The sequence below is a fragment of the Poecilia mexicana genome, unplaced genomic scaffold (assembly GCF_051168715.1).
Source record: "Poecilia mexicana isolate PSO_F unplaced genomic scaffold, ASM5116871v1 scaffold_2, whole genome shotgun sequence".
In the NCBI taxonomy this organism is placed as follows: Eukaryota; Metazoa; Chordata; class Actinopteri; order Cyprinodontiformes; family Poeciliidae; genus Poecilia; species Poecilia mexicana.
The window spans coordinates 20,900,425-20,920,748 of record NW_028263371.1 but is presented as its reverse complement, the minus strand read 5'-3'; the positions used below and the strand labels follow the sequence as shown (position 1 = coordinate 20,920,748).

Below are 20,324 nucleotides of genomic sequence, written 5' to 3'. Positions count from 1 at the left end.
CTGATTCCATGTTGAGTTTCATTTTCTGCTTTTAGTTATAAATATTATTACCGTCCTCACTGCTGCTCTTTTCTTTTAGATAAACAACCAGGATTTAAATCTGTCATTTTATTCTGTCTAGTGAAAAGTGCAAAAGACGGATTATTAAAAGAAGCAGAATGATTACATCATAAGACAGCTAAAGTTAAACCTTAAAAGAAACCATAAAATGTATTTTTGGTTGTGTTTCCTGCTCTCCTCTGTCCTCAGCTGTTCTGGTTTCCTCTAATTGGACTCACCTGGTTTCCATCTCATCACTTCTCTGTATTTAAACTCTTTGGTTCTGATTGTTCAGGTTTCTCACAGCAAAGTGAATCAGATGAAGCCTGACTGTACTGCTGCACTGCCATGTTAAAACATATATAGATTTAATGTTATCAGTTCATTAAACAGACTTATAACAGCGTCAGTAAAGAAGCAGGGAAACATCTGAAAATAACAGCTGTAATTTTAGTTAAAGGTCCAACATGTAAAACTGAACAGTGGTGGACAAAACAGGACACCGTCAAAGTTTATAAATCTAGAAACAGGAAGTTGAATCTTCAGTTGCTCCTCAATATGACCAATCCCATGTTCTGTTTATTTGTCCTCTTCCTCTTCCTCTTCCTCTGGTCCTTCATCCTCCTTCAGGTTGAAGGTTAGCATCTGGAGCAGCTCTAACAAATCAGGAGATAAACACCGACAGTTTCAGTATGGCAAGCTGTATAGCACAATAATTGAGTTAATTCATTCATTCCTGGTTTCCTGCCAGACTCAATCATCTGGGTCACCAGTAGCAGGTGTGGCGTTCGGTTCTGGACTCACCTTGTTGGAAATTGGGGCTCTGGGAAGAACCCAGTTTGGCGTAAAGTGGAGGATCCATTGTTTCAACAAGGCTGATCATCTTCTGACAAGCTTCTGTTCCTTTCTCCTTCAGGATCTCCACCAGGCCGCTGGCCTTGTTCACTCTGGTGTGGTTCTTCTCCACCACTGATTTTCTCTCTGACGCAGTGAGCACCTTGTCCGCTACCAGGTCCTTCAGCAGCTGCTCCAACGTTTTATTGGACACTTTCTTGATAAAGTCAAGCAGCATGCTCTTCATTTTCTTTGCTGCAACATAAATAAACAGATAGTGGGAATTTGATGGAAGGTGTTCCTGTGGGTCCGAACACGAACCAAACACAAACCTCGTAGAGCTGTTGGAGAAGCTGGGTTGTCCTGGTCCTCGACTTCAGGTAGTTCTGTTGGTCATGAAGATGAGGCGTTAGATCAGCAGGTTACTGTCAGGTTATGAACGATGTCTGTAAATGTGACAGACCTGAAGTCTCCTGGATTTCATTCAGAGTTCTCTCTAGCATCTCTCTCTGGTCTGAGTTGTACATCTGCATCATCAGGTTCATGGTGTCCACTTCCTGCCCCTCTGCCTGAGGACCCCTCTTCAGGGAGGCGTGCTTCAGCTTGTCGGTGCCCTGCAGTAACATCTGGCAGTATTTAAGGTCCTGGTCCCCCATGTCCACAAACATTTCCAGGATCCAGTGCTGCAAACCACAACATGAGGAGCTTAACAATCACGTTTCTCATCACCCAGACTAGCCGTTACTCTGGCTACCTGTGCCGTGTTGGTTTTGATCTTCTCCAGGATCTTCTCTGTGACCTCTTTCACCTTTCCAGGGTACATCTGCACCAACAGGTCCAATGTGTCCAGTCTGTCTGCGTGCTTCAGACGGTACCTTTTGATTGGTTTGAACCCGTCTTTGGTGTCGTCTGCAATCCGCAGGTACCAGTGGAAGTAATTCACCTCCCTGTTCTTCAGATCCTCCAGAGTTTTCTTCAACCAACGCTTCAAATCCTGAAAAGAAAAATGTACTTAAGGCTCATTATGTTAGGAACGGTTAGAGGACATAGACCATGGACTGAACCTGAACTCTTAATGTCTAGATGATGATCAGAGCCAGTTCCAACCATTTATCTTCCTCAGAAAGACATTTGTGCTGAGGACAACAGAGGGACAGACGGTTTGAAGGTAAATGACTCACAGCATCTTTATCTCCTGGAGGGCAGATCAGGCGCCAGCATTCCTCCTGTTCCTTCGTCATCTCCCTCGTTCTTTGGATCATAAGATTAGAAGAAAATAGGATGACGGTTACAGAGTGATCAACCATAGCCCAACCAACATGACCGCTGAACTTTGGGCATCAGGAATAGTTTTCAGGAAGCTTTTAAAGTTTCAGATCCATGGACCAAATGAACCAGATTGGTTTAGATGGATGATTGGGTAAGAATGTTGGTGAATCTGGTGAAGAACTTGAAGAACTTACTTCTTACTAGTGAAGAGCTGTTTGAAAGACTTGTGACCTGGAGATATTTAAAAAATAAGACGGTGTTTAGCTTCAACCCCAGGACTGAGGAGAGTCAAAGCAGCTGTTTTTAGAAAGGTGCAGACTAACCTGGGGTAGAAGGTGAATGCAGCTCAGAGGACAGGCGAGGGTTGATGGTTTGAAGACGGTTCATCAGCTCTTTGGAGGCGTCGGTTCCCTTCTCCATCACAATGTCAACGAAGCAGCTGGCCATGTTGACCCTGGTGTGGTTCTGAAGGATGGTCTCCTTCTCTGATGACATCAGGGTCTTGCCAGTCATGAGAGCCTCCATGAGCTGTGATAACGTTTCTTTTGGTACCTTCTCCACAAAGTCATTAAGCATCCTGGTGAGCACTTTCTCTGTGGGCAGAAACACAAGGACATCACTGAGTTATTTGATGGAAACTTTACGATGAAGGCCAGATTCTGATGAACATACCAGATGTACTTTCATTTGGAGACGTTGGAGGAATCTGCTCCTCCACCTCAGGAAGACCTTTGTCTGTTGGGAACCAGAATAAATGTTTAGCAGGAAGTTGGTCTGATGTTTCAAGCATTTCCTCCCATCTGTCAGACCTTTATTGCTCTTAATTTTCTCCAGGATCTTCTCTGTGACCGTCTTGGTGTTTGAGGCGTACGTCTGGACCATCAGGTTCACCGTGTCCAGCCGGTCTGCGTCCTCCAGTTGACCCTTTTTGATTGGTTTGAAGCCATCCTTGGACTTGTCCGCAGTTTGAAGGAACCAGTGGAAGTGCTTCATCTCCTTGTCGTCCAGCTCTAACAAAGTGTCCAGAAGCCAATCTTTATAGTCCTGCCAGTGTTGGAATAGATTTAGTTAGAATCCAACCACTGAGCTCATACTGACTCTGGTATGAAATACAGTAAAAGTATATTTACATGTCCTTTGTCTTTATGCATCTTCTTGAAAATCTTCTGTGCCACCATCTTGGTGGTGTTGGTGTAGATCTGGACCATCAGGTCCACCGTGTCCAGTCTATCTGCATGCTCCAGGCGGGATTTCTTGATCGGCTTGAAGCCATCCTTGGACTTGTCCGCGGTTTGAAGGTACCAGTGGAAGTACTTCATCTCCCTGCTGTCCAGATCCTCGAGATGCTCCTTCAACCACTGCTTGATGTCCTTTTTAAGTAAAGTGGATAAATGACATCAATAGCTACCAGGATTTTGGCCACAAAAGACTATATGAATAGCAGTTTGCAAAGTATCTTCTAAGACAAGTGAAGAAAAACTGTTTCCAGAGTCTGACCATCACTATCAACCTTACAGGACTTTGTCAAACCTCAGACATCAAACTCAGAGACATTGAATGGTGACTTACAGCATCGTTGTCCCCTTCAGGACAGATCTGCTGCCAGACTTCCTTCTCGTCATCGACAGGTCTTTGGGTCAAATGATGAAACTAACATCAGTGAAGGTTCACTTTTATGGAAATATCAGTGACAGAAGAAAAACCTTGCAGATTAAATCTTGTTCCAGCCCCTAAATAGACCAGCTTAGGACATGTAAATGAGTGTGAGTTAGATTCCTAAACTACATCTGGATACTTTCTTATAAGTATCCAGAGGTGAGTGAAAGGTCTGCATGAGGTAACAGTTATTGGATCAATAGATATATTGATTTAAATCTTAATTCATGTGCCACTAGTTTAATGTAAAACTTGACAAAAGCTCAATAGTTTCTCAGGAATGTTGTGAAAACTTACTTCTGGTAAGGTTTAAGAGAAAGGAGTTGTTGAATGGTCGGTTTACAAACAAGTCCTGGTTCTGATACTGGTTTGGTTTTGAGTTCCTGTGAACTTTGACCTGATAGACAATTGGAAACATCATGTAAGATCACAAAGCTCAGGATGTTTAGATGTAGACCCTTGAACTGCCAGCAGAACTCACCTTGCTGAACAACTGGACCAGAGGACAAGCCCAGCTTGGAGGACAGTGGAGCATCAACAGCCTGAAGGTGGTGGATCATCTTCTTACAGGCAGCAGTTCCTTTATCCATCACTGTGTCAGCAAGGCAGCTCGCTCTGTTTCCTCTGGTGTGGTTCTTCTCCAGGATGTGTTGCTTCTCAGAGGACTTCAACACACCGTCTGCTGCTAGAGCCTCTGACAGCCGGGTCAGGGTTTCATTTGGAGCTTTCTTAACAAACTCCTCCAGAACCTTGGAGACTTCTTTCTCTACAGGACGGAAGGAAAAGGAACTCAGTGAATGTCGTCAAACATGTTGAAGATTCCCTGATCTGATGGGTTAGGATCACAGGAAGGAGACTCTCCTGGTCTCACCACTGGAGTCCTTCAAGGCTCAGTACCTGGACTCCTTCTACAAACCCTGACCGGGTCAGAACATCTGACAACACGGCGTCTCAAACCACCGCTATGCTGATGATACTCAGCTGTGTCTGTGTTTGTCAGGAAACTGGGGCCGTCTCTCTAAGCAGCTGTAAAACTGAACTGCTGCTCTTCATCCTGACCCTCCATCATATCTGCATCCTAACTAAACTCCAACCACTTCACATCATGAACTCTTACTTTCTGCTTCAGCTGGAGAAGATGGCTTCATCTGCTCCTCAGCTTCTGGTATGTCTTTGCCTGTTGGAGCCAATAAAGAGTCGATATCAACGATGATCCAGTCAGTTGATGATCTGTGAGACGTTTACAGACCTTTGTTGTTCTTGATCTTCTTCAGGATCTTCTCTGTGACCTCCTTGGTGTTTGTGTCATACGTCTGAACCATCAGATCCGATGTGTCCAGTCTGTCTGCGTCCTCCAGGTCCTTCTTTTTGATGGGTTTGAAGCCGTCCTTGGATTTGTCTGCCGTTTGCAGGAACCAGTGGAAGTACTTCAGCTGTTTGTCGTCTAGATTGTCCAGGGAGTCCAGAACCCAGTTATGAACCCCCTGGATAGAGGAAGAAATGAACAGTTCACTGAGAAAATCAACCAGACTGAACTTAATGCTTCATAGTTTATGCAGCTGTATTTATAGACGTTGTATTTACATGTTTTCTACGACTGTTGACCTTGTCCATAATCTTCTGGGTGACCTTTTGAAAGTTTTTGGGATACGTTTGGAGCATCAGGTCGACTGTGTCCAGTCTGTCAGCATGCTGCAGGCGACTCCTTCTGATTGGTTTAACATCGTCTGCAGTTTGCAGGAACCAGTGGAAATATCTCAGCTCCCTGTTGTCCAACTTTTCCAAGGTCTTCTTCAGCCAAAGCTTTGATTCCTTTCAAAATAAACCAACAGGGTTGATACTGAAACAACACGGATAACTCCAGATTCTCTTGTTTAGAAACAAAGATGAAAACTTACAGCATTTTTATCCCCTGGAGGACAAACTGAGGGCCAGAAGTCCGCCTGGTCTTCAGTACAGATCTTTTGAACAAAACTAGAAGAGACAGAAGGTTTAAGTTTGACTAACATGGACTTTATTTGAGCTTTTATTCCTTTATAAACAGTGAAAACAGACAGAAATACCAAACTGTAAAACACTTTGGAGCGAGGCATGGATGAAAACAGGAAGAAATAATCCCAGCTTACCCCTGAAGGAGCGAAGCCGTGTTAGCAACTTTAGCTTTAACTTCACTCTGGAGTCCAGGTGACTGGATACGTTCAGGTTCATGAAGTTCTGCTCTCCTGAGAATCAGGAAATGTTTCAGATGAATATCCATCAAAACGTTTATCTCTGCTGAGTGACGATGAATCTGCAGCTTCCGACTCTGAGTCACATTGAATGAAAACGGTGTCCAACATTTGTGGCACTGTCATTTTAAAGACGTTAAGAAATGTTTCCAGAGGTCATCAAAGGTCAACTAGCCAGCCCACAAATCAAATGAACTATGGTGCCAATTAACTGAGATATGTCTGTGCTGGTTCGCTGAATTTTTTTGTTTGCAGCATCATAATTTCAAAAATTAAAAAAAGAAAACTGAAAGTAAAAAAACTGCTCTTGCTCCTGAAACGGGACTGCTTACTGAAAAGGACAACACCAGGAGGGACATGCTGAGGAGCTCTTAGCGGCCGGTTTGCTGGGTTGACGTCCTGCTGATTGCTTCTTCCTGGAACACATGAGAACAACGTGATGGAGACGGTGTAGTCAAATCCTGAGATATTGTGAGGAAATGATGGGAGGGTCATCCACCTCTTCTCCTGCATCCTGAGATCTGTGATCCTGAAGTTCTCCTGCAGGACAAACAGCATCACCTCCTTTAATTACTGCTGCAGTTCTGCTCTCTGGCCTCTAGGGGCGCCTTGGAGCTGAACTACAGTAAGCAACCAGTAACAGATGTTTAACTGGTGCTGGTTGATTCTCTTCAGAACCTCACAGGTTAAACTCCTGACTTCAGAGCACACTAAGGGTTAAAGTCAGGCTACACCAGTTAGCTTCATGCTAATCCCCATCAGCAGCAGAACCTGAATGTTCACTTCTGAGGAAATGCAGCTAATTTAGTCTAATTGCTCTGTTTCCTTGAAGCACATCAACACCACTCAAGATTTATTCCTGAAAACTCCCCGAGTCGGACTTCGGCAATATGGGATCAGATCGTCCTTCTGCAGAACTTTCCTGCGCTCCACATGAACCAACTGCAGCTAAACACTGAGCTCACATAGAGAGTCAACAGCAGAGTTAAAACAATTCAGGTTTTAACTCTGCTGTGGGCGCCTGCAGTCTGGGGGCGCCATAAAGAGGAGCAAGAATAAAATGTGATTTTCACAATTATTTTCCAAACCAGTATAACAAAGAATATTAACTTCTACATGTAATAATAATACTGACAGTTAGCTTAGCGTCCCTGGCTCCGTTTTCACTTGATGAACTCAAATAGTTTTTAGTTTATTTCCATAGAAAATATTTTCATTTCATTTGAGCAGCAGCCGCTCCCTGATCCTGCCTTTGTTCTTCTGATGACTCAGCTCTTCCTATTGTTAAATCTGCTACACTTTCATCTGCATAATGAGCTGCAGGAATGAGCAGCAACAGAGATGTGATTCACCCATAAGAAAAATAATCAGATTTCACCTCTGGATGCTCAAAGACCCCGGATCAGAACCAAACAAACAATATTTCAACGTTTCTGATTGGTCTGGGTTTCCAAACTGACATAAAGTAAAAACCTGACAGGACGGATCAGGAAGGAAGAGGGTTCTGGACGGATTCTGGACGGGTTCTGGTGTGAAATCAATCTCTGAGTTCCAGCTAAAAACTCAGAACCGCAGTAGTAAAATCCTTTATGATGAAGATGATGCTCTGCTGGCGATCTTCATCACACCACAGAACCATTCTTCCTCTGCCGAGACGACAGAAATCTGGCAACCAGTCTATAGCAACAAGGAGCTGCAGGTCCAAAACTACACATCCCAGAATGCACTGAAACAAACGGCACTCATCGGCTCAAACACTTACAGTGGTGAGCTGTCCTCCCAGTCCGTCCACCAGTCGACCCAGTAGAACCCGGAGCCGCTCTCTGCTGCAGTAGACTTGGACTGAGCCACTCGGTCTCTGAAACCTGAATGTTGACTTCCCAGGAAGTCACCGTTCATTTCAGCTCCTCCCTGCAGGAGAGAGAAAATCCAGAGGCTGAAACGACCTGAGAGATATGATCTGATCATTTATTGATCAGTTATGATCTGATCATTTATTGATCAGTTATTAGATGAAATGCAGAACCAATGTGGATGGTTTTAAATGTATTTGAATAATTAAATCATTCTGTACCGAGAAGAGCTGTGGTATTACCTGTAATTGAATGCTAACTGACGTTATATTTAATAACAATAAAAGTTTTAAAGGACAGATAAAACAATATTCTAATAATCTGCATTTAATGGACAGCTAGGGAGATTAGGGTGATGGTCAGGAGGCCTTCCAGCCTTTATTTGATCAATAAGTACACTGATCAAACTGTTGACTTTCAGATCAATTTTTATTCCAGTAGAAAAGAACAGAAACATTAAAATGACTTTAGTTACAAAATATCAGACATCATCACCTCCACCATCACCTGCTGCAGGAAACATGGAAGAATCTCATCGTTCAGGTCCTGGATTTATGTTTTGATTTAATAAAAACAAAATGAATAGAAATAAACCGTCCAGATGTGATGATTTATCTGGACGGTTGATTAATTACTGCAGGTTGAAATGAAAGAGTGAAATAAAAACGTTAAATATCATGAATCTGTTTGTTGGACAGAATCAGGCTGATCATTCTTCTTCTGCTTCTTCTTCCTCCTCCTCCTCTTCCTGTCCTTTGCTTTTCCCGTCGTCTTTCATCTTGGAGCGAAGACGTTTGAACAGAACTGCAGACAGGAGAAAATAAACAATTACAGCGGACGTATGGATGAATAATAATAAACATATTAATAATAGCATTACTAATAATACTAATAATGAATATTAATGTATTATTAATAATAATAAGTCCCTGTATCTTTTATCTAGAAGCGTTAAGTCCAGCCCCTGTTCAGAGGGAAGCAGATGAAGTCACCTTGCTGGGAGAGCCTGAGGTCAGAGTGCAGGGCCGGGTCGATGCGTTGGACCTGATTGATCACCTTCTGGCAGTCTTCAGCTCCTCTCTCATAAACAATGTCCACCAGGCAGCTGGCCTTGTTCACTCTGGTTCGGTTCTTCTCCAAAATGGACTTTCTGTCTGAGGCGCTCAGCACCTTATCGGCCACCAGCGCCTCCACCATCTGCTCCAGCGTTTCCTTGGACACCTTCCTGATGAAGTCCAGGAGCATGTTCTTCGTTCCTTTTTCTACAGCAAGAACGACAAGACATAAAGCATAACAGATTTTTCACTTTATTCTGAAAAGACCATCTTTCAGTGGTTCTGGCTGACCGCGGATGGACCCCCAACCAGGCGAAGAAGAGTTAAATCTTCTTGGTCTCCTGACGTTAGAGAGAATGTTTCTACTAGTTGGATTATGACCTGTTAGACTTTATTATACAGCTTTCAGTTCGTCAAGCTTCACCACCACATTCCTCCAGAGAGAGGAGGTTTCAGCATCTCAGGAGCCTCAGCAACACGGCTCGTACGGTTGGGGAACATCAAGGTTTTCAACAACCACTGAACTGTAGAGCCTTCACTTTCATCCCTAACATTTGGCGTTCAGCTTCTTGAGAGGCAGAGTCTCTATCTTCAGTTGAAAACCATTTATCAACTTCACCGAGTTCCTCAAGGTCTGTCCACTTTTCCATGTGGCTGAAGCCAAAACCTTGTTGTTGTGCAGGATTGAACCTTTGTCACTGATTCTACGTTGAGGGGTTTCCCCTTTGGTGGCCTCAGGATTGAGCCTTTGGTTTTTCAGATGATGTGGTCCTACTGGCCTCATCTGGTCGTGATCTACAGGTTTCATTGGAGCGGTTTGCAACTGAGTGTGAAGTGGCCAGGATGAGGATCAGTGCCTCCAAATCCGAGGGCATGAACTGGAGCAGGAAAAGCAGGTTTCTTCACACCAAGAGGATCCAGTTGATGTGGCTCGGGTATCTGGTTAGGATGGACGCTTCCCTGGTGAGGTCATCCAGGCACATCCAACCAGGAGAAGACTGATAGGAAGACCCAACACACACTGGAGGGATGATGTTCTTCTTATGGGAATGCTTTGGGATTGCCCCGGAGGAGCTGGATGTCTGCGTCTCCCTACTTAGTCTGCAACCCCCAAACCAACATTGGATAAATGGCAGACAATGGTTGGATGGATGTTCAGGATTATCCAGGATTATTGGACCATTCATTACAGTGAATCCTCTCATTAGTTGAAAGGTCAGGCCCCAGAGATTTATGCCATTACTCTCTTGATCATCCTCCCACAGTCCTTTGTGAGTCCTCAGTTGTAGCAGTGACTTCAGGGCCCTGAAGTTTCTAACTTGGATTCCTGCAGCCTCTGGGTCATCTACCTCAGACTCCTCCTGGATCCTCCAGTTCAAGACTTTGTTTTTGGTGGGGTTTTTTTCTTTCTATAGTTTCACTTAATCCATGAGACTCCTGTCCTCCTGCCTAATCTTGGACTTCTTGACACAGGCTATAATTTCTCTATCTATCTAGACTGCATTATGTTTATGCATGTTGACTACAGTAATAAACACTTACCTGCTGCAGCACTTGGAGAAGATGGATTACTCGGCTGCTCATCATCAGATAAAACATCATCTGAAACCAGCAAACCAAAATTTTAGTCTTCTGCCTACATGAAGAGCCAGACTCTTGCTGTTTTCATTGACGGACCTGCACTGTCCTTGAGCTCATTTAGAACTTTCTCGACTTCTTCTCTGGTATCAGAGCTATACATCTTCATCATCACATCTGCTGCGTCCACCTTCCCTCCGTCCTCTACAGGAGCTCTTTTCAGGGATCTGATGCCGCCCTTTAGCTTGTCGGTGCTCTGCAGCACCATCTGGCAGTACTTCAGCTCTTTGTCGCCCAACTCTTCGAAAAAGTCCAGAATCCAGTGCTGTATGCCATTGCAGTATAATGATTAGTTATAGTATTTTTCTGAAGTGAATTTGTCAAACTGGACTAAAATGTATAATAGATACAAATATTGATATATTTACTTGTGCTTTATTGCTACTGATCTTCTCCAGGATCTTCTCTGTGACCAGCTTGACCTTCCCAGGGTACATCTGGAGCAGCAGGTCCAATATGTCCAATCTGTCTGCATACTTCAGGCGGCACCTTCTGATTGGTTTGTAGCCGTCTTTGGACTCATCTGCGGTCCGCAGGTACCAGCAGAAATACTTCACCTCCTTGTTCCGTAAATTTTCCAGCGAGTCCTTCAGCCAATGCTTCAACTCCTTAAGAACAGAAAGAAGGGACACCAATTAATTTTAGTAAACTATCGAGTTTTCACCAGGCAGTGTGGTAGTGGTTTATGCTGTGAATCCACCCAGTTATAGATAAAGATTTGTCTTACACCATCCGTGTCCCATGGAGGACAAATCTGGTGCCAGGATTCTTCCTGTTCGTCGGATATCAACCTTTTCAACCTATGGATTGGAAGAGTATGGATATTACTACTGAGAACATATTTAGCTGTAAGTATTGACCAGCCCAAATGGTTGTTTCTAAGTTATTCAATCAAATTATGAGAATAAACTGGTGTTGTAGTGTTTGAACACTCCTATCCATTGCTAGAACCCAATGTACCTTACCTTATACCACTGAAGAGACGTTTCTTGAGCTTGTTATCTGGGGAAAGGTCAGAGACGGGTTGAGGAACACATGAACAGTCCATAGACACAGGAAGGACTGTGGCTTAAAACTGTAAATGCACCTGGGTTAGAAGGTGAACGCAGCTCAGAGGACAGGCGAGGGTTGATGGTTTGAAGACGGTTCATCAGCTCTTTGGTGGCGTCAGTTCCCTTCTCCATCACGATGTCAACGAAGCAACTGGCCATGTTGACCCTGGTGTGGTTCTGAAGGATGGTCTCCTTCTCTGATGACATCAGGGTCTTGCCAGTCATGAGAGCCTCCATGAGCTGTGATAACGTTTCTTTTGGTACCTTCTCCACAAAGTCATTAAGCATCCTGGTGAGCACTTTCTCTGTGGGCAGAAAGAAAACAGAGTCACTGTAGTTCCTTCTGGGAATGAAAAAATACATGCAACATGCAGCAGAATGGATCTCTATAGAGAGATCTGATCCTCCTTACTCTCTTCTAGATGTACAGGGAACCAACCAGAACCGGCAATGATATGAGCAACATCACAGGATCTGACATGACTTAACCAAAGCAGACCTGGACCAATGTCTGATGAACATCCTACGTTCTGCCTCAGGTTTAGGTCTGGTTTTATACAAGGACAGGTCTAGTCCATGTCTTGAGTCTCTGCGTTTAGTGGATCTTAAACTTCTAACTCTATCTGTAGTTAGAGAATCCTGTAAATCTCCCCCAAACCCTTAAATTGGTGAAATCAGCCGTTATCTCAGTTCCTTCTCCATATTTTCAACCAAATGCTTGTCTTTTCATGCAACTGAACCTTAAACATCTCCTGAAAGCCTAAAGCTTCATCAACCTTTCTGAAGGACATTTAAAGCCTCTGTTTGGACTTTGGCTGATTTTTACACCTGTATAGTCAATCAACTACACATGTTCAGTGAAAAAAGAGAAGCCATACCTTCTGTAGCAGCTGGAGAAGATGGACTACTCTGTTCTTCAACTTCAGGAACAACAGTTTCTATAGGAAAAAATCAACTGGAATTATTCTGTAACTTCTGAAGCTTTTCAATGGTAGCAGTGGTTTCATTTCTGCAGGAAGGACCTTTATTCTTCTCAATCTTCTCCAGGATCTTCTTGGTGACCTCCCTGGTTTTAGTGGCGTAGGTCTGAACCATCAGGTCCACTGTGTCTAGCCGGTCTGCACCCTCCAGGCGGCTCTTCTTGATCAGTTTGAAGCCGTCTTTGGACTTGTCTGCGGTTTGAAGAAACCAGTGGAAGTACTTCATCTCCCTGTCATCCAACTCTTCCAAAATATCCAGAAGCCAATCTTTACAACCCTTTAAATGTAAAAAAAGACTCTCACAATCACATCGGAAAAGTAACAGAGTGTGTTCTTGCACACGTGTATGTTCATTATGAATGAAAAAATCAGATAATTACATCTCCTTTATTTTTATGCATTTTCTTGAAAATCTTCTCTGCCACCATCTTGGTGATGTTGGTGTAGGTCTGGACCATCAGGTCCACCGTGTCCAGTATGTCTGCGTGCTGCAGGCGGCTCTTCTTGATCGGCTTGAAGCCATCCTTGGACTTGTCTGCAGTTTGCAGGTACCAGTGGAAGTACTTCATCTCCCTGCTGTCCAGATCCTCCAGATGCTCCTTCAACCACTGCTTGATGTCCTTTTTAAGAAAAAAAGAAGGGAAGCACATGTTACCCTTTTCCCATTCTGGCAATAAAAATCCCACTTTCCATAAATCAGATTGATCTCTTTGATAAACACCGTAATTTCAGCTGAGAGTTTTAAGAAGATTAGACTTACAGCATCGCTGTCCCCTTCTGGGCAGATCTGCTCCCAGCAGTCGTCTTTACTCTCTTCAGCTCTTTGGTTCATTGAATTATAAGGAGAAATGGGGGAGAGTGAAGGTTGATGTTGATTAAATATAAATGGATGTTTAAACTCTTTTATCTATAGATGTAATATTTTGTAACTTGTGCAGAAACTTACTTTAGATTAGTTGAAGAGCCTGTTAACGGAATTAAATCCAGTAGGTTAGTCGAGGATCCTTTTAAAGAAATTAAATCTGTTAGATTAGTCGAGGATCCTTTTAATGGAATTAAACCTAGCAGACGTTTAACGCCACTAGGTTCAGATTCTGGTTCTGGATTGGGTTCTGTTGAGCAGTCATCTGGGGCATGGATGGCGATAACTGGACCTGCATTGGAAGAGAGTTGAAACCAAAAATTAGCACCAAGTCTTTGGTCAAGATAGTTGGGATGAAGTTGGCTTTATCTCACCCCAACCAGGATGTTTGGATGTAGACCCTTGAACTGCCAGCAGAACTCACCTTGCTGAACAACTGGACCAGAGGACAAGCCCAGCTTGGAGGACAGTGGAGCATCAACAGCCTGAAGGTGGTGGATCATCTTCTTACAGGCAGCAGTTCCTTTATCCATCACTGTGTCAGCAAGGCAGCTCGCTCTGTTTCCTCTGGTGTGGTTCTTCTCCAGGATGTGTTGCTTCTCAGAGGACTTCAACACACCGTCTGCTGCTAGAGCCTCTGACAGCCGGGTCAGGGTTTCATTTGGAGCTTTCTTAACAAACTCCTCCAGAACCTTGGAGACTTCTTTCTCTACAGGACGGAAGACAAAGGAACTCAGTGAATGTCGTCAAACATGTTGAAGATTCCCTGATCTGATGGGTTAGGATCAGACTCTCCTGGTCTCACCACTGGAGTCCTTCAAGGCTCAGTACCTGGACTCCTTCTACAAACCCTGACCGGGTCAGAACATCTGACAACACGGCGTCTCAAACCACCGCTATGCTGATGATACTCAGCTGTGTCTGTGTTTGTCAGGAAACTGGGGCCGTCTCTCTAAGCAGCTGTAAAACTGAACTGCTGCTCTTCATCCTGACCCTCCATCATATCTGCATCCTAACTAAACTCCAACCACTTCACATCATGAACTCTTACTTTCTGCTTCAGCTGGAGAAGATGGCTTCATCTGCTCCTCAGCTTCTGGTATGTCTTTGCCTGTTGGAGCCAATAAAGAGTCGATATCAACGATGATCCAGTCAGTTGATGATCTGTGAGACGTTTACAGACCTTTGTTGTTCTTGATCTTCTTCAGGATCTTCTCTGTGACCTCCTTGGTGTTTGTGTCATACGTCTGAACCATCAGATCCGATGTGTCCAGTCTGTCAGCGTCCTCCAGGTCCTTCTTTTTGATGGGTTTGAAGCCGTCCTTGGACTCGTCTGCCGTTTGGAGGAACCAGTGGAAGTACTTCAGCTGTTTGTCGTTCAGATTGTCCAGAGAGTCCAGAACCCGCTTGTGAACCTCCTTAATGATGAATAAAAAGAGTTTGAGCACAGATTCTGGTGATAGTATTGACATTAGAGTGTTCATGCATATTCACCACTCTAGTATAGATAATTACATTTCCTTTGTTTGTGTTGATTTTCTCCAGGATCTTCTCGGTCACCACTCTGACTTTCTTTGGGTATGTCTGAATCATCAGCTCCACTGTGTCCAATGTGTCTGCACCCTCCAGTCTGATCTGCTTGATGGGTTTGAAGCCGTCCTTGGACTTGTCCATGGTCCGCAGACACTTGTGAAAGTACTTCAGCTCCCTGTTGCCCAGCTTCTCCAAAGACTCCTTCAGCCAAACCTTGGTTTCCTTTTATGTAAAAATCAGAGTAATGAGTGGAACCCCATCATCTAAAAGCCTGTCAGCAGAGAGAGTTGGTTATCTGAACCTCTTTCTGCTCTCTGCTTCTCATCGGTTCTGGAGGCTCTTTAGATCTGGAGATGATGTGTTGCTGATTGAGATCTTCTCCATGTTATCAGGCAGGTTCTGTTTAAGTGATTCATTGAGTCTACATGTCTGGAGCTAATTTCTTACAGCTCTTAGCACTTTTAAAGAAACAACTTGAGCATTGCCAGACTGTTGATGGTATTTCTAAGATGTGTGTCAGTTAGAAACCGCTGGTGGACAGATGGACAGACACTTACAGCGTCCTTGTCTCCAGGTGGACAAATGGAGGCCCAGGACTCCTCCTGTTCCTTGGTCATCTTGTTGATTTTCATCTTTGGACTCCTGAGACATCAAGAAATGTTCAGATTGATCAAACACCAGTCGGTTTGCTTTAGGTGTCTCTAGGCTCTGTGGACTGTGGTCTGTTTGGGACACCAGACTTGTCCTGGTGAATCAACAGTTGGTACTTACGTTGTCTTGTCAGCAGATTTGGTTTTATCTTTAGCTTCACTTTTAGTCTCAGGTTTCTGTTCCAGAACGCATTCAGATTCAACAGGGTCTGGTCTTGGAGCGCTGCGAAAACACAGAACATTCAAGGAAAAGATAAATATATTCAGGAGTTTACCAATAACTGAACCATCTGGGTCCAAACTGAAACCTGTCCATTATGTAGACCCAGAGAGTGACTGTGGAGTGAAAGGTCAACATACCGGCTGGGCCAGCACCACGTCAGGCATGTCGACCTCTGGTTGGAGGAGTCCAGGCCCGGATCAGCTGACAGCTTTATCGAAGGCTTTTTTATACTGTAACCAACAGGAGTCAGAACCAAGAGCGCTGCTGGGAGGTTCTGTGGAGATGTGGAGTTTACCTCACCTCAGAGGTTTGGCCTTCATCTTTTTGTCTTTAAACAGCATAAACCTCTTCGTCTCTTTGTCTTTACACTGATCCATGGTGGATTCACATCAGCTCAGCTCTGGATCTCCACCTGCAGAGGAAAACGCCCGTCAGCGTCTTTTCAGTCAGATCGTCCTGCTGCCGGCAGCCCACTAGATGGAGCCACAGAGCCCCGTTTTCTGTTCTCTGAACTGATTCAGATGGATTGGACACATGATCAGTAATAGATAATAGATCTGATAAATGGGTGAAGCAGGAGTAAAGTGACACACCCGGTAATGATGCAGCTGGACACTGTGAATTTTTCTCCATTGAGCTCAGAAAGAGTGAAGAGACATAAGACTGATGTTCTTCAACATGTCCGTCGTATGAGGCAGCATGAATGTTATAAATATGTAATTGGTGCAGTTATACGGTCATTGGAAACGCAGCTGCTGCCACCATCCATGGCTAGAGGTGGAATTGCTGAGTCAGCGTTCTGTCAGGAACAGATGACGCTGCTCTTCCCTCACCTGGCCTGTAGAGGGCACTGACATAAAACACACACTGGTTTTTAGTGACGTTAAGTCCAGAATTATTCATACCCCTGTTAACTCTGCAGGGTCATGGGAGGTCAAGGTGGTAAAAACCGGAGCTAAAACAATCAGAACCAAACAGATTTCTTAGTAAAGCTGGTCATGAAAATAAAATAAAACACACAAAAAACACAGACAGTGTTTCACAAAGTCTAAACACAACAATAAGAAACAACAACGTTCCAGGTGCATTGTGGGAGTTCCTCAGAGCCTCTTTTAGGTGCCGATGGTTTTATTTCTCCTTTCTGAGTTTCTGAAGAGAAACATCCAAACCCCGAGACCTTTGAGTACAGATGAAGGAACAGCGCCACCTCTTGGTTAGTCAGAAACTTTCTGCTTATTTAAATTCGTATCAGTGAATCATCCTGCAGCACCAATTATAGTTAAACTGCAGTTTAATTGGTGCTGCAGGATGAGACGCGCCCACATTCCCTTTTACTCTCCAGCTCAACTGTAGGAAAGTAAGTACACCCCATTAAAATAAAGAGCATAAGCACAGCCCACTGGAACAACAAGAGCTGCTCAGAAGTGATGAGTCATCAGTTTGCAGGAAATTCAGATGAGAAAAATTAAATTTATTAAAGCGTCTTATTTGTCTTGACTTGTCAGTTTCCTGATCCGACATGAAGACGTCTCTGTTTTCATTTTATCCTGTTTATCTGCAGCTGCTCCAACCACAGAGAATAAAGATTAAGTTTTCTTATTTTTACTTTCTTAGCGTGTCATACTATAATCTGTGAATTTAGTTACTCTTTAACCATTTAGATGCCACTTTTGGTGAATAAAGTGAATCATAGAAAACAGAATATTTTATGATTTTTTTCCTGGGAATTTTTTTTCTGAAGATAAAATAAACTGGACTGGTAGGAAACAAAAGCTGAATGAATAAAATCTAAATGAAAACAGAAATCATGATTATTAGAGACGGACGTTTTTCTGCTTAATCTACAAAGTAATGGATAAATGGTTTAATGTTGTTTATTCATCTCCCTGATGTTAAAACAGATTTTATCTGAAGTGTTCAGAGTTCAGACACGTTGAGGCATCGTTACATAACGCTCACATGGAGCCTGAGACCTGAAACAATTTCCAGGAACCAGACGAGCACCAGGTGGAAACATGCTGCAGGACCCGCCACGCTCCTCTGCATCTCAGCAACAGAAACGAACTGCTTGGTTCTGCATTCGGCCCGTCACTGATACCAGAACCAACCCGGATCTCCAACACTGAAACGGATAACAGTAGGGGGTTTCTGCACAGCATCAGGGCCAGTTACAGATAAAAAGGTGGAATTTTCCTTCGAAAAACTCAGAAACGTTGAGATTAAACTCTAGGAAAAACAAGTTTTCTCTTGCTTAAAGATTAATTTCATATTATTTTCTAGAAAAAAAATGGAAATTTGTGACTTTTTAGAATTTTCTGAGTTTCAAAAGTAGAACATTTTTGACTTCTCAAGCTCAGAAATTTTAGTGGGGTTTTTTCCCCCAAAAAAACATCTGAGAGTAATCTGAGTTTTTTGTTTTTTTTTCATCTTGCATTTGCAATTGTTTGAGCTCAGAAATGTCCAAATTTTTATGAAACCTTTCTGAGATTAATCTCAAAATATCTGTGTTTTTTTCTCCCAAATTTACAACTTCTTGAACTCAGAAATGTCTTTCTTTTAACGATATCTTGTTTTGTTATTTATCACCCAGTCGATGTTTAATCACAACACAATAATTTGACCTTTTGAATTCTGCACATGAAAATGAACCAAAGTATCAAAAAATTAAAACTGCTACAACTAAACAATATTTAACTCATAAAACGTAGCAAATGTTCTCTAAAATCAAAGTAAAACTAGCTGAATTAGACAAACAAAAAGTTGCAACAAGATAAAACTGTGCTGTAATGAAAAACCCAAAACTATAACAACATTTAATGTCTAATAAAGTTTTTTTTAATTGAACTGTTCCTAATTTTTCATTAATTTCTGAATTTGCTCCATTTTCCTCCATCTTCTGTTTTTATCTCAAACATTCAGCGTTTATCTGATTCTGAGGAACTTTATAACGTATCACACAAAGTTTTCAGCCTCTTCTGGGTCTCTGCCTGAGGCATAAATATAAATATCTAAAAAGGTGTTACAGTAACACAAAATCCCAAACTGAGACTGTAAAATGTTAAAATGTGACATTTACAAATAAATAAATTCGAAATTGAAAGAGTTGAGAGGTCTAATTCATTTCAGTCTAAAACTAATGTTGAATATGTAGGAAATAAAATTGCACAAGCATTTAAAAAAATATAATAGTAAAAGGTTTCTATTGCTTGGAAATATGAGGAAATGCAAATAAAATACTATTGACATAGAATTTAAGTTGCAAAAATATCTGTTAATAAAGCAATACTTAAAACTTAAAAACAAATAAACATTGGATAAACGTCTTCAGGAGTTCATAATCTATTTAATCTTACAGTGAATAAAGATAATTTATGTTTTGTTGATTTTTTTAACACCTTAAGGAGAAAATAGAGTAAAATCTAAACTCGTTTCAGATTATTTTAGAGATTATCTCAAATTATCTGCTGTTAGTTGCACTTTTAAACTTTAGCATGAAGCATTATAAACGTTTTCAGATGGAGGTTCACTCGCCTGACCTCGCCCGTCTCTCCGCTGCAGGGTGAAGAACCAGGAGGCGGTTTTCCTCTCAGACCCACCAGAACAGACCCGATGCAGCCGCGGCTCTGCAGACAAAAGCCGGTCTGTGTTGGTCAATATCTGCTGGGAAACCGGACTGTTCACTCCAGGAACATGCTCCTGAACCCAAACACTGCAAGGTTGTTTATTGGTTTGGATTCATTCCAGGGAGCACAAGCCTGAACAAACTCAGATCAACAAACAGACAGATAGTTCCCTGAGGGGAAAAACTCTCTGCTGAACGTCTCCAGGTTCTCCTTTACTGATACCAGGGAGAGGAGGAGGCAGAAAACCAGGAGCACAAGGGGTTAAAACCAAAACAAACTCTCATCTTTAAAAGCAACGCCTTATTATTTGAATAACTACAGCTGACAGAAGCCAAAAGTTTTATAACAGGGATGAACACGTGTCTGCAGCTTTTTTACGACTTTATTTACATCCAGAAAAATTCACCATTTGAAGTAATTAAATCCTGAGTTTTACAGGTGATCCATCCTTCAACAGGTTGGGATCGGTCTGTGGGCGATACCAATCATGTCCATTATATTTTTAATCAAAATTATTCTTTGATAAATAGATTTTAGTCTGAGTTCCAGATGTTTTAGGTGCTGTCACTTTAAATCCAAATGAGCTGCAACAGGCAACACCACCAACTGAACGTTTACTGCAAACCAGGAATTAAAGCTGCACCTTGTAACTTTAAAAAATATATAAATTTTTACACATTTGTTAAAACTATCAGTAAATCATGACACAGAAAACCTGTGAAAAAATTAGTTCCTCTGCCTTCTTCCACCGCTAATTAGAAACAACCAATCAGAGCCAGGACGCGGGGCTTAGTGCTGTCAATCACCACCTCCCTCTGTTACGCTGCAC

General features: G+C 42.7%; 2 protein-coding genes across 5 annotated transcripts; both read right to left on the bottom strand.

The window, feature by feature from the left end:
• Nucleotides 1–469: 469 nt before the first annotated feature.
• LOC148160577 (uncharacterized) lies at nt 470–7,868 on the bottom strand. Its single transcript, XM_088003759.1, has 22 exons — nt 7,789–7,868; nt 6,526–6,566; nt 6,359–6,442; nt 5,925–6,020; nt 5,697–5,772; nt 5,383–5,610; nt 5,048–5,282; nt 4,916–4,975; nt 4,280–4,564; nt 4,096–4,195; nt 3,712–3,772; nt 3,273–3,512; nt 2,952–3,186; nt 2,815–2,877; nt 2,466–2,735; nt 2,337–2,373; nt 2,055–2,124; nt 1,628–1,867; nt 1,337–1,556; nt 1,206–1,259; nt 844–1,128; nt 470–695 (listed from the first exon to the last, which is right to left on the bottom strand). The coding sequence occupies exons 2-22, from the start codon at nt 6,537–6,539 to the stop codon at nt 619–621; spliced, it is 3,030 nt and encodes a 1,009-aa protein (XP_087859885.1). The 5' UTR covers nt 6,540–6,566; nt 7,789–7,868; the 3' UTR covers nt 470–618.
• A 421-nt stretch (nt 7,869–8,289) lies between these two features.
• Nucleotides 8,290–19,647, bottom strand: LOC106928005 (uncharacterized). Of its 4 annotated transcripts, none has more exons than XM_088003751.1 (23): nt 19,409–19,647; nt 17,832–17,994; nt 16,173–16,284; nt 16,010–16,102; nt 15,771–15,872; nt 15,557–15,641; nt 14,982–15,221; nt 14,650–14,884; nt 14,518–14,577; nt 13,891–14,175; nt 13,551–13,758; nt 13,365–13,425; nt 12,985–13,224; nt 12,647–12,881; nt 12,503–12,562; nt 11,660–11,929; nt 11,538–11,574; nt 11,300–11,372; nt 10,941–11,180; nt 10,612–10,837; nt 10,477–10,536; nt 8,872–9,141; nt 8,290–8,683 (listed from the first exon to the last, which is right to left on the bottom strand). In XM_088003751.1, exons 3-23 carry the CDS (start codon nt 16,247–16,249, stop codon nt 8,589–8,591), a joined length of 3,252 nt encoding a protein of 1,083 aa, XP_087859877.1. In that variant the 5' UTR covers nt 16,250–16,284; nt 17,832–17,994; nt 19,409–19,647; the 3' UTR covers nt 8,290–8,588. The 4 variants fall into 4 exon arrangements, with proteins under 4 accessions (XP_087859877.1, XP_087859878.1, XP_087859875.1 ...); XM_088003752.1 differs by having other exon boundaries at nt 17,846–17,994; XM_088003749.1 differs by lacking the exon at nt 17,832–17,994 and having other exon boundaries at nt 19,404–19,647.
• Nucleotides 19,648–20,324: the final 677 nt, after the last annotated feature.